The sequence below is a fragment of the Psammomys obesus genome, unplaced genomic scaffold (assembly GCF_907164565.1).
Source record: "Psammomys obesus unplaced genomic scaffold, mPsaObe1.curated_primary_1811, whole genome shotgun sequence".
Taxonomy (NCBI): Eukaryota; Metazoa; Chordata; class Mammalia; order Rodentia; family Muridae; genus Psammomys; species Psammomys obesus.
This window is the reverse complement of record NW_026596244.1, coordinates 15,091,733-15,103,833: the sequence shown is the minus strand read 5'-3', so window position 1 is coordinate 15,103,833 and position 12,101 is coordinate 15,091,733. Positions and strand designations below refer to the sequence as shown.

The window sequence follows — 12,101 nt, the reverse complement described above, 5'->3', positions numbered from 1 at the left end:
TTCTTTCTTTCTTTCTTTCTTTCTTTCTTTCTTTCTTTCTTTCTTTCAACCTGGGGAGCTATGCCCTTGTCTCTTCCTGCTTGAAGTGCTTATGGAGGAACAGGAAGGAAGGGGCAGGGGCTGGAGGAAGTACTTTGACATCTCTGCCTTGAGGTTAGGTGAGGGAGGGTTGTGAGGACCTAGGTTCTCCTTTCCTCCTTGGTGGGGAGCACAGATGGAGCCTCTTATCCCAGCTGTGGCCTCAGCACTTCACCATCTGGGGCTGTGTGGGGGAGGGTGACCGGCTGTTCCCTCGGATCCCAGTCCCTGGGGTCAGGGAGGGGGTTAAGTGGGATTAACCCTTGTTGTCCCAAGCAGAAGACTGTACTCAGGAAGACTTACCTGCCCACCCTACTCCCATGTTCCCACATACCTGCAGGTAGAGCACACTACTTTGAGCCTGTTCTAATTGTCTGGGCTGGGGAGTGGGCAGCAGTCTCCTTCAGGCTTCTGCCTCAGATCGGGTCAGAGTAAGGTCACTGGCTCAGGGCATCTGTCCTCCCACAGGAATCTGTCCTCCAATGCTTTGGAGTCTCTCTCCTGGAAAACTGTGCAGGGCCTCTCTCTACAGGACCTGTGAGTGTGTGGGCAGGGGCAGGGCAAGGGGGCAGTGTGTGTGATGCGCGGCTGTGTGTGTTTGTGCCTCTGTGGAGCAGGGGAGAGGTGGGAGGTCGGGCATCTCTGGAAACTGTGTTGTGTCTGTGAGCTTGTACCTAGGATTGAGTGAATGCCTGTCATCCACTCTCCTCCACCAAAGCAGAGACTGCAGGGCTGGGAAGCCAGAGTGGCTGTATAGCTTGTGTGTGTCCAGAGGTTCAGGGCTCTGTTCAACAGGCCACAGGCCCTCTTGGTGCTTGACGACAGTAGTCCCGTTCCCGCTGTGCACGCACTAGAAGGCAGACGCACACAGTAGACCAGGTGTGCAGTGGGTGCCCACAGACGTCATGGCAAGACAGCCTCTGTGTGCCGTGCTTGCCTTCTTACCCGAGAGCTGGGCGAAAGAAATTCCATGCAGCCCTCAGCTGGCAACAATATGCCCTTACTTCTTTTAGTAACGTAAGTCTTGTTACTGTGGTGGTTATGGACCTGGCCAAACCTCACCCCTTCTGCTTAGACCCCCGTGGCCAAACATCTCCAGAGCACTGCCTCCTGGCTCCTCAGACCTGTTGCACTCCCTCCCCCTGACTCTCAGCATCCCCTACCCAACAGGAGCCTGGCAGGGAACCCACTGAACTGCTCCTGTGCCCTGTACTGGCTCCAGCACTGGGAGCAGGAGGGGCTGTGTGATATGCACGCACAGAAGCTTCAAGGCTCTGGGCCTGGGGACCAGTTCCTCCCACTCGGAGACAACGCCAGTTGTGGTAGGTGCCGTTGTAAGGTGGGGAAGCCTGGAGGGTCCTGGGATAGCATTGGTAGGAGCTATGGACCCTGGAGGCCATACTGTGTGGATTTGGTGAAGGGTGGGTGGGGCTCGCCAGTCCACTCTTAGGCTCTAATGCCCCTTCATACCCTGGGTGGCAGGTGTACCCACAGTGAAGATTGAGATGCCCAATGACCTTGTGAAAGTGGGGGATGACGTGTTTCTGCAGTGCCAGGTGGAGGGGCAGGCCCTGCAGCAGGCTGGTTGGATCCTCACAGAGCTGGAAGGAACAGCCACAGTGAAGGTGAGAGCCTTGCAGCCCCTCAAAGGATTCAAAGACCAGACTATAAGAGACAGTGAAAGAAATGAGGTGCTCACAGAGAAAGACAGAGAAGGCTCAGACTCAGGACAGAAGTGACAGTTGGGAAACAGGAAGTCCTTAGGGCACCCTAACCCTAGCGCCGCCCCTAGCCTTGGCCTTTTTAACACAAGCTGGCTGCAAGAGCTCACATGTGAGGCCCAGGAGGGACTCAGCAAGCCATTCCTCCCGTGTGTTCTTTCTCTAGCTTGGGAGACTGAGGCCTGAGGTCAGGGCAGGATCTGTGTTCCACTTCCAGAGCCATTCACCAGGGCGTCTAGGTCTCCCTGGGCCCTCGGGAGGCAGTAGTGTCTTGTATGTTATATCAGTGAAGGGCAGCTGGTTCCAGCCATCACCACTTATTTTAGAGACTGTGCACAAATGTGCATCGGCACACACGTGAAGGCTGGAGGACAAGCTCAGATGTCCGTCCTCACCTTGCATATCCTTCCACTGTCCTGTTCACTGTTTGTCCGAGAAACTCCAGAGCCTGCTGTCTGTCTCCCGTCCCTCTTGTGAGATGACTGGCATCACAGGACACTGAGCCCAGTGTTATGGGGCTTCCAGGAACCCAGACTCAGGCCCTCACATTTGCATGGCCAGGGCTTTACCCATCGAGCCTTCCCTTCAACCCTCACTAATTTCTTCTTGGAATAACTTTCAGGGAAAAAAAAAAAAATCCCTATTTTTGGTTTTCTTATCTGTAAGCCGAGGCAGCCATGGTCTCTGCCATCCTCTAGGCATTGTTTGGCCTTGGTCTCTCTTACCTGCGTGTCTCCCCAGGCCTGTGTCTGTTCTCAGGCAACTGACACTAGCTACAGTTGACTGTAGAGTTCCCCACCCTCAGACAGTGTTTCTCTGTGGAGCCCACTGGCTGTCCTCTCACCAAAACACACCCCAGTTAGGGCGTGACTTTTCTGTGGAAGTTTTCAGGAAACAGGTGTTAGTAACACGTCCATTCCCAAAAGAGGTAGCAGAAACTGGGGCTTTCCGAAGTTGACTGAAGATGTCTCCACACGCAGATGTGGACTCTCCTTGGCTCATCCCCTCTTCATTACTGTTGTAACCTTGCTCTCTGAGTGGGAGGAGCCTCCAGCAGCAACAGTTTTCCATGTTATCAGGCTCTCTGTGCCCCAGGGGTCTCCAGCAATTGGCTTTGACTCTCCTTTTAAAGTGAGGGTCTCCAAACTAAACCTTCTCCTGTAGGTCAACTTTCTAATTCCTGGGTAGGCAGAGCCCGCTGCTAGAGCCCAGTAAAATAATGAACAAGACCTCTGAAGTGTCTGGGCGGTGGTGGCGCACACCCTTAATCCCAGCACTTGGGAGGCAGAGGCAGGCAGATCTCTGAATCCAAGGATAGCTGGGTCTACAGAGCAAGTTCCAGACCAGCTAGGACTACATGGTGAGATGTAGAGTCTGGGGTACAGTCAGGGGCAGGAAACTGGAAAATTCTTCCTGCTTCTTCAACTTATAAGCAATTGCTGAACTTGTCAAGATTGAGAATTCTTGAAAGTTCAGTTTGCATGTAGCGCAGCCATGGTTTTTAGGAAGATAATCTGAGCCGGCTTTAATTTTGGGATGGAGTTCAGAATTGGTCATCTCTCTGACGTCATTCACAGACATCCTTTTCCTCTGCTGAAGGATGATGTGCTGCTGCTGCTGCTGCTGCTGAAGCTGCTTCCAGCTTCAACCTGTTAACGTTCTCTTTGTTTCTGGCCTTCCTTGGACTAGGACTGGGTTGCAAGAACTTTATGAGCCAGGAATGAGTTGGCCAGGTTCTGCTTGGCTCTCTGATGACCTATCTGTGAATTTGGTGGCTGAAGCGCCATGGCTGCCATCTGGCTCTTGGTTGCCACTAATGTTTTAGAGTGCTAGCTACCTATTTTGAGGCTGTTGGCTGTGCTATAGATGTCTCTGACCCAGGAGCTACTCTACAAACTGCAAAGGAGGCCATTCTCCATCACAGAGCTGATCTGCTCCCCCTTCTTCTTGCTTCCCCAGCCCTCCCTCTTTCCATATGGGGCTACAGGGCTCTATCCCCCTGCCTCCTGCTTATGCCTGCTGAAGCCCTTCTGATAACTCTATCTTCTCTGGTCCAGAAATCTGTCGATCTGCCGTCCCTGGGGCTAACCCTGCTCAATGTCACCAAAGACCTCAACAAGAAGAATGTGACATGCTGGGCAGAGAATGACGTGGGCCGGGCTGAGGTCTCTCTCCAAGTCAGCGTCTCCTGTAAGCCCCCAAGACAGCCCCTGCACCCACCCCCACCCATCTCTTCTCTGGAAAGGGGGGCGGGTAGATGGGAGGGCAAGTGGGTGTCTCTACAGCTGCTCCCTCCCAGCTGTTTTCAGATTCCCATGAAAACCTGATCCTGCTTGGGAAGTCCTAGAGGCTCCTCAAGGCCGGAGGGTGAGGGATGGATTTCTTTCTGGCCGACTGCCCAAGCTTGCTACCTGAGGCCCTCAGCACCAGCTGCAGGCGGGATTCATAGCCTGTTCTTCTTTAAGGCCTTTGTCCTACCATCTTATTTATTTCACTTAGGATTTTAGTCTAGGTTTGGGACAACCACTTTATAGCTGGCAGAGTCTCCACTAGCCCAGGACTGAACTTCTTCCAGCTTGGACTGACATTTGTGCAAACTGAACTTTGTGGATAGAATGAGGTCAGGGCCGGAATTCTAGTGAAGGAGGCTTACGTCAGTTCTGCATCGTGTTCTTAGGCAAGGTTAGGTTTGATCGAGGGGGTACATAAGCATTCTAATTAGAAGAGAGGGGAATTCCTCTCATGATTTCTTCTTTATGCTTGTTGCTATAATTGCTCTGGCTTTGCCAGCAAATTATCTTTAATCTGTGTTCCACTACCACGTCTCTTTTATTGTGAAATATGCATAGCAATGTACATCAAGCATACACATTACTCATTTACTTATTTATTTAGAGATGGAGTCTTGCAATGAAACCCAGGCAATGCTGGAACTGTTGAGCCTCTTGTCTTAGCCTCCAAGATGCTGGGTTACAAAACTACCACACCTGGATAACCTACGTACTTTAAGCAAGTATGACCCTTGCCAGAGCCAGGCGTGGTGGTGCATGCCTTTAATCCCAGCACTTGGGAAGCATAGGCAAGTGTATCTCTGTGAGTTCAAGGCCAGCCTGGTCTACAGAGTGAGTTCCAGAACAGCCAGGACTGTTACATAGAGAAACCCTCTCTCAAAAAACAAAATCAAACAGTCAAGCAAAATAAACAAACAAACAAAAGAACTACACTTACCAGGACTTTAGGACACACCTCACTCAGTCCCAATTTCATTTTTCCATCCTAATTTTTATCTTAAACATTTCCTTGCTAAAATCATTTTCCACAAGGGCTGGAAATTGAGCAATTATGAGCATTTTCTGTTGTTTAAAAGCACTGATTGCTCTTGCAGAGGGCCCAGATTGGGTTCCCAGCACCCACATGGCAATTCACAACCATCTGTAACTCCAGTTTCAGGGAATCTGATGTCCTCTTCTGGCTTCCAAAGTCACCCGGCACTAATGTGGTACACATACATACATGCAGGCAAAACACTCATATTTTTATAAAATAAAAATAAATCTTACAAAATACCTTTCTACATGTCTTCTTCCCTATCCATAGAATTTTTTGTTTGTTTTCACACATTATTTAGATGAAAACTTACTCTATTATTTTCATCATCTATTTCCCTTTGTTCAGACTTTATATTTGTGAAATTCGTCTGTGGCAACAAAAGTAACTATAATCCCTTCATGTACTATATATCTCATGGTATGAATGCTAGCCACAATTCCCATATAAACTGTGTGTGTTTATACACATATATTACACACTTTTCTTTCTATTATTGAGGGGCTTTCGATTTTTCAGGGTTGTGACTGTCTCAAAACCGTATCTCTTGTTTTGTTTTGTTTCTGTTTTTTCTGTGCTGTGCTGGCACCCAAGACCTCCCAAGTAGCCTGGATGGAAGGCCAGTACCACCAGACCTGTACCGGGCTTCGTCTGTGTCTCCTAAGACTCTGATTTTGTCCATTTGCTGCCATATTCAGTATCATGTGCTAAGAAATGTGTCTCCTTGAGAACTTCTTAGGGTCTGCTGCTTTGTTTTCTCTGGTTTGTTACCCCTGATTTGTCCCTTCCCTGGATTACATCCAGTCAGTTGCCCACTTCCTGTCACGTGCTTTCTTCCCATAGTCCCGCCCAGTGTGCACGTGGCCATTGCCGTGGAGCAGCACCACTGGTGCATTCCCTTCTCCGTGGATGGGCATCCTGCACCTTCTCTGCGCTGGCTCTTTAATGGCTCTGTGCTCAACGAGACCAGCTTCATCTTCACTCAGTTCTTGGAGTCGGCACTGACCAATGAGACCGTGCGGCACGGCTGCCTTCGCCTCAACCAGCCCACTCATGTCAACAATGGCAACTACACACTGCTGGCTTCCAACCCCTACGGCCAGGCTGCTGACTCCATCATGGCTGCCTTTATGGACAACCCTTTTGAGTTCAACCCTGAGGACCCTATCCCTGGTGTGAGAACTGCCCTGAACCTTGACCTGCTTGCTCCTGGGGAGCACCTGGGTGGGGACCCAGCAATCCAGGGAGGTCTGGTCTCTGCCTGCTGTGACCCTGGTTCCCAGAGCTGAAATGCTTTGTTCTGTACCAAAGAGCTGGTGACTGGCTCTATGCTGTCCTCCTTACCCCTGTCCCAAGCCAGGTCTGCTGAGGCCCTGAGCTGTTACATCTATGCAGGCTAAGGAGAGGGCTGTGCCCTCTGGGCAGCCACAGCTCTCTTGAGGCTCAGCAGCCTATCCCACCCCATAGAGGAACATCATGGAGGGCAGGGCCTCAGTGGTTCCCCCTCTGACTGCTTTCTCTCCTCCTTCCTGCCGCAGTCTCCTTCTCGCCAGTGGGTGAGTTGCCTGGGCCAGAGGGCAGCTGTGTTGCCTCAGACCTGACGCAGAGGGGAGAGCTAGCTGGGACCCTGAGCTGTGGCCAGGGTGGGGAACAGCTGCAAGGGACATGGCAGTATGTGCCAAGGCCCACCCTTTGTGCCTTGTGTCCCTGCAGACACTAACAGCACATCAAGAGACCCAGTGGAGAAGAAAGATGAAACACCATTTGGGGTGAGTGTGTGGTGTGGAGGCTGATGAGGGACATAGGATGGGGTGGCCAGATGTGGCTCCTTTGCCTGTCGTTTGGAGCTTGAGAAAGCTAATCAATCTGTTGTGACCTGAGCTTGGCTAACCGCTTTCCTAGTTAGCTGTGGTCACTAGGGCAGCTGGGCACAGGGCTAGGGGCCTGGTATCTGGATTTCTCTGTAGGATGGAGCTATGCAAAGCTCAGAGTACAGAAGCCTGTGGGCCTGACCCTACTTCTAGGTCTCTGTGGCTGTGGGCCTAGCCATCTCTGCTGCCCTCTTCCTTTCTGCCCTGCTCCTTGTGCTCAACAAATGTGGACAGAGAAGCAAATTTGGGATCAACCGTGAGTTGGCAGCAGAGGTCTATCTATCTGTCTATCTATCCTACTATCTTGATTTTCTGCTGACTCTTCCCACCTCTGCCCTGTGTTTGGCATACAGTTGGGGGTTGTCTCTGGGGCTCATGTGTAGCTGGGCTGGGGCAGGATCATTTTAGAGGTAGCAGCTCTTAGTTGGTGACTGAGTTGTCAAACACCGAGTGGGTCTGGAGGGCTTGGCTCTGTCAGGAGCAGGGGAGGCTTTGATGCCAGGAGCCAGATCAAGAGCGGCCTTGGTGCTTCCCTCCACTGCCTACTGTCTTGCTCTGGCACTGCTCTGCCCTTTCTGAAAGTTAGCAGTGGGGAGCCTGACACTATTCAAGCAAGGCTGGAGATGGCTGTGGGGCTCCATGTGGGTGTGTCTCTTCCCCAGGCCCTGCTGTTCTGGCTCCAGAGGATGGACTGGCCATGTCCTTACATTTCATGACATTGGGTGGCAGCTCTCTTTCCCCTACCGAGGGCAAAGGTTCTGGACTCCAGGGCCACATCATGGAGAACCCACAGTACTTCAGTGATACCTGTGAGGAACTGTGTTGCAGTAGAGTGTGAGCGTGTGTGTGTGTGTGTGAGCGTGTGTGTGTGTGTGTGTGTGTGTGTGTGTGTGTGTGTTTGTATACCCCTGGGCCAGTATTGTGCTGACTCAGGCCTTGCCCCACCATATCTCAAAGTCTAGCCTGTCTGCAGCTCTGTCCAAGGGCCATATCTTTGGGAAGATGCTCACACCCACCCACGTCCCACTTCCTGTGTTTACACTGCCATTACCACTGCCCCATCCTGCCAAAGCCAGAGCTGCCTCTGACTGTTCAAGTCCCTCCCAGGTGTCCATCACATCAAGCGCCGGGACATCGTCCTCAAGTGGGAGCTAGGGGAGGGCGCCTTTGGAAAGGTCTTCCTTGCCGAGTGCTACAACCTTCTGAATGATCAGGACAAGATGCTAGTAGCTGTCAAGGTGAGACTTCGTCCTGGTAGGGAGTGCTGGCCTGTGGCCCTCAGCACCACCCTGTCAGGATGGGAACATTTGACTGGAACAGGACGAGATGAGATGGGGGTCCCCTCCAGTTCTGTGCCCACCCCCACCCCAGGCACTGAAGGAGGCATCTGAGAGTGCCCGGCAGGACTTCGAGCGCGAGGCGGAGCTGCTCACCATGCTGCAGCACGAGCACATTGTGCGCTTCTTTGGAGTGTGCACTGAGGACGGCCCACTGCTCATGGTCTTTGAGTACATGCGCCATGGGGACCTGAACCGCTTCCTCCGGTACGAGAACCCGGCCCCGGCCCAGTCCCTGCTCTATTCCTCGCTTGTCAGCCAGGTGATCTGATCTGGCTTTCCAGCAGCTCTCGGGAGTGAAGGTTCACACGTGCGGTCTATAGGATTCAGCTACAAGAGGCCCTGGATAGGAGTGTGCCCTGGGACTTAGGGGCACAGGGTGGCTCCGAATAGGTTAGGCGAGCCAGCCCTAAGGTGCATGGAGATGGACTAGCAGAGAAACCAGTCAAGGGATGGCCATGGGAGCTATTTTCTTGTTTGTGGACAGAGTTCAGGCCTAGCTAGAGAGATATCATCAGAGAGGGCCCAGGCTGTGTGAGGAGCAGCTGATGCTCCTTGAAGCTCCAGGGGAGAAGGAGAGACTCTGAGGCAAGCCTGGAAGGCTTTGGGCAGGAGGCTTGGGCCTTTGTGTTTCCAGTTTCCTCGGACAACACATAGGGCCTCCCTCCCAGCTACATGGCCTCCATTCCCTGGCTTACTTTTCTGCTCTGGACTGGAGTCTCAGTTTAAATGCCACTTCTTCCAGGAAGCCTTCTCTATCTTCACCCCCCACTGTGTGTGCTTATTCATATACCACTCTCTACTCCCAGGCACTGGTCTCAGAGGTGTTCAACAAACACTTAGCAAGTTGGAAAAGGCACTGCTAGCAAAGCAACCAGCTGGAAAAAAGGCTGGGAAGGGGGAGTATTTGGGGCGTGGCACTGAGTCTTCAGGATGGCCTGGAGTTGCAGGCTGTGGTGCACCCTGGAAGCCTTTGCAAGGGAAAACCGTATGAGGCATAGCTGGACACTAAGGGCAGAAGTGGGGGGGAAAGGTCCAGGAGATTCAAAGAGGAATCAAGTTGCTGGCCTGGAGCTGGAAAGGCTCCCTTTGTGGGCAGAGTGGATAGGGAGCAAAAACAGTTCATCTTAGCAAAGGCTGCACTAAGCGATGTGGCCGTGATGGAGTCTAGGGGCAGCTGGAGGCTGGGGCTGAGCCCTCCAAGGACTATGGAGGGTGTGGGGTTGGCTGTGGAGAAAGACAACCCTGCTTTCTCCCTTACCGAACTCCCCAGACAGATGCCTCCTTTCCTCCCTCCATTTTGTCCCCAGTCCCTTCCTTTATCACCCAATCTTAGGCTTTCATTCCGTAGCTCCTGGGGCTCCTCCTCCCAGCTCCTCTCTCCCCCTCTGTCCCAGCTTCACCCTCTCCTTGTCTTTCTCAGGTCCCATGGACCTGATGCAAAGCTGCTGGCTGGTGGTGAGGATGTGGCTCCCGGTCTTCTGGGCCTTGGGCAGCTTCTGGCTGTGGCTAGCCAGGTAGCTGCAGGTATGGTGTACCTGGCCAGCCTGCACTTTGTGCACCGGGACCTGGCTACGCGCAACTGTCTGGTGGGTCAGGGACTAGTGGTCAAGATTGGAGACTTTGGCATGAGCAGGGACATCTACAGCACAGACTATTACCGCGTAAGTTTCCCTACATCCTCCCCCGGCAGCCACACTGCACCCCCTGGCTGGAGTTTGTAAGACCCTGCACTGCCCAGCTCGCCCTCCCCTTCCTCCAGCAGTGTGGGCTCTGGGCTCTGGGCTCCCATTCCTTCCAGCACCTCAGCCCTGGGTGGGAACCTCTCTTCTCTACTAGTCCCTCAGCCCCAGCCCTGGCATGCCTTCTCTCTATTTAATGTGGTGGGGATGGCTTTGTGGTTGCCCCTGGTGGGGGTGACGCAGGGCATCTCTGCAGGTGGGAGGTCGGACCATGCTGCCCATCCGCTGGATGCCACCTGAGAGCATCCTCTACCGAAAGTTCAGCACCGAGAGCGACGTGTGGAGCTTCGGGGTGGTGCTCTGGGAGATCTTCACCTATGGAAAGCAACCCTGGTACCAGCTGTCCAACACCGAGGTCAGCCCTGCCAGGCGTCCTGAGGCCATGACTGTGTCTTAGAGGTCACAGTGGGCATTTATAGGGCAGAGGAGAGAGGATGGGAGAGAGGGCCTGACAGAACAGTGGGAAGGCTGGAGGTTAGGTGGAAAAGGACAGCCCTGCCCTCTGCTGCCCTCCTGGCTGGCCACAGTTAGAGCAGACCCCAGGTGTTTTGTTTCGCCAGCAGCTCCCCCAAGCCTCCTCCTTGGCTCACAGCTGTCAGTTTCCATTTCTCCTTCTAATGCAGTCTGTTCCCCCGAGGCTGATGGGGTGGGGGAGAGGGTTATAGATTTTAATTTTCTCAAGCACTGAGAGAAGGAATGGAATTAGCGCTGCCCATAATCCAAGTCCTCTAATGGGGTGGGGAGAAGGGGAAAGAGGCTCCAGGCGCCTTCTCCAACCATCTCCCTGTCACTATCTCTCTTTGTTAGAGCCTGGAGCCGCCCAGCAGCCCTTCCTAGAGACTAACTATTGCCACAGTTTCTTTTCAGCTATATCCCCACAGAGTGGGGTCCACCAAGGGGAGAAACAAGGGTTGCCTCTGCTTTAAACCGAACCCTTTCCCTGCCTCCCAAGGCCCAAGGGCTATAGCTGTCCCACACTGCTCGTTTTTATTCTGCACCTGGGAGGTATAGGCCGAGGGTGATGGGCTTAGCAATATCGTGCCGCCCTCTCTTCACCCAACCTGGCAGGCCATCATTAGGTGTGATGTTAGCCTTCTGGAGGCAATCCTACAGTCAGGCGTTACTCATTCTGTTCCTACTTTCCAGAGTCGGAGCAGGAAGGAGCCTCAGAGTTTGCGGGGTTCTGTACAGTTCAGTCACCCAGGAACTGAGGCAGAGCCTCTAACCTTCGTGCCCTGAAACCCTCAGTTCGCTCTCCTTTCCATACAGGCGATCGAGTGCATCACGCAAGGCCGGGAGCTGGAGCGGCCGCGCGCCTGCCCACCTGATGTCTACGCCATCATGCGTGGCTGCTGGCAGCGCGAACCGCAGCAGCGCTGCAGCATGAAGGACGTGCACGCGCGTCTGCAGGCCCTGGCTCAGGCGCCGCCCAGTTACCTGGATGTTCTGGGCTAGGAGCCAAGACCGGGGTGTCAGGCCACCCGGGGGTCCGTCAGGCCCAGCAGCTACCACACTCTCACCCTCAGCATGTGGAGGGTGGCCTTGCTTCCTGGCCAGCATCCATCATAATAGCAATTATATCTATTATCCCTGGCTCTGTCTCTTGCCCATTCTTGGGGAGAAGGGCTCTGGGACTCAGTAGAGGCTGTGCTCTGTGTATCTCTGGAGTCAGTTCCCATTCTGGTCCCTCTATGCTCTTTGCAGCTGCTTCCCACTTCATCTTCACCCCTCACCTGGTGGTGACAGCCTGTCCACACTCTCACTGTCTGTTAGGTTTTCACAAAGGCTGATGCTGGGGAAGGGGAGGAGAGCCCCGGGGCAGCAGCCCCTGGGGGTGGGGTTAGACAAAGCAATCACAAGTTAGAACAAATGAACAAGACAGAGAAAAACTCTGCGTGTCTTGGGCGGGGAAATGGGGGGGTGCACCCCTGTGACTACACAGAAGCTAAGATTGAAGGGAGAAAGCCTGGTGATACACACCTTTAACCTGAGCCACTCCGGAGGCCAAGTGCAGCAGGAGAATTT

General features: G+C 53.3%; 1 protein-coding gene across 3 annotated transcripts in view; it reads left to right on the top strand.

Moving 5' to 3' along the window:
- Ntrk1 (neurotrophic receptor tyrosine kinase 1) overlaps positions 1 to 11,669 on the top strand; it is a 16,350-nt gene extending 4,681 nt beyond the window's left edge. The window contains exons 4-17 of one of the 3 annotated variants that reach the window (XM_055596616.1): positions 547 to 615; positions 1,249 to 1,400; positions 1,561 to 1,703; positions 3,857 to 3,989; positions 5,970 to 6,299; positions 6,665 to 6,682; positions 6,840 to 6,895; positions 7,151 to 7,253; positions 7,660 to 7,806; positions 8,105 to 8,235; positions 8,369 to 8,541; positions 9,758 to 9,998; positions 10,273 to 10,431; positions 11,346 to 11,669. In XM_055596616.1, coding sequence (XP_055452591.1) covers positions 547 to 615; positions 1,249 to 1,400; positions 1,561 to 1,703; positions 3,857 to 3,989; positions 5,970 to 6,299; positions 6,665 to 6,682; positions 6,840 to 6,895; positions 7,151 to 7,253; positions 7,660 to 7,806; positions 8,105 to 8,235; positions 8,369 to 8,541; positions 9,758 to 9,998; positions 10,273 to 10,431; positions 11,346 to 11,531 — 2,041 coding nt within the window. In that variant the 3' untranslated portion in view covers positions 11,532 to 11,669. The remainder of the gene's footprint in view (positions 1 to 546; positions 616 to 1,248; positions 1,401 to 1,560; positions 1,704 to 3,856; positions 3,990 to 5,969; positions 6,300 to 6,664; positions 6,683 to 6,839; positions 6,896 to 7,150; positions 7,254 to 7,659; positions 7,807 to 8,104; positions 8,236 to 8,368; positions 8,542 to 9,757; positions 9,999 to 10,272; positions 10,432 to 11,345) is intronic. The other 2 variants (XM_055596618.1, XM_055596617.1) reach the window with 2 other exon arrangements.
- Positions 11,670 to 12,101: the final 432 nt, after the last annotated feature.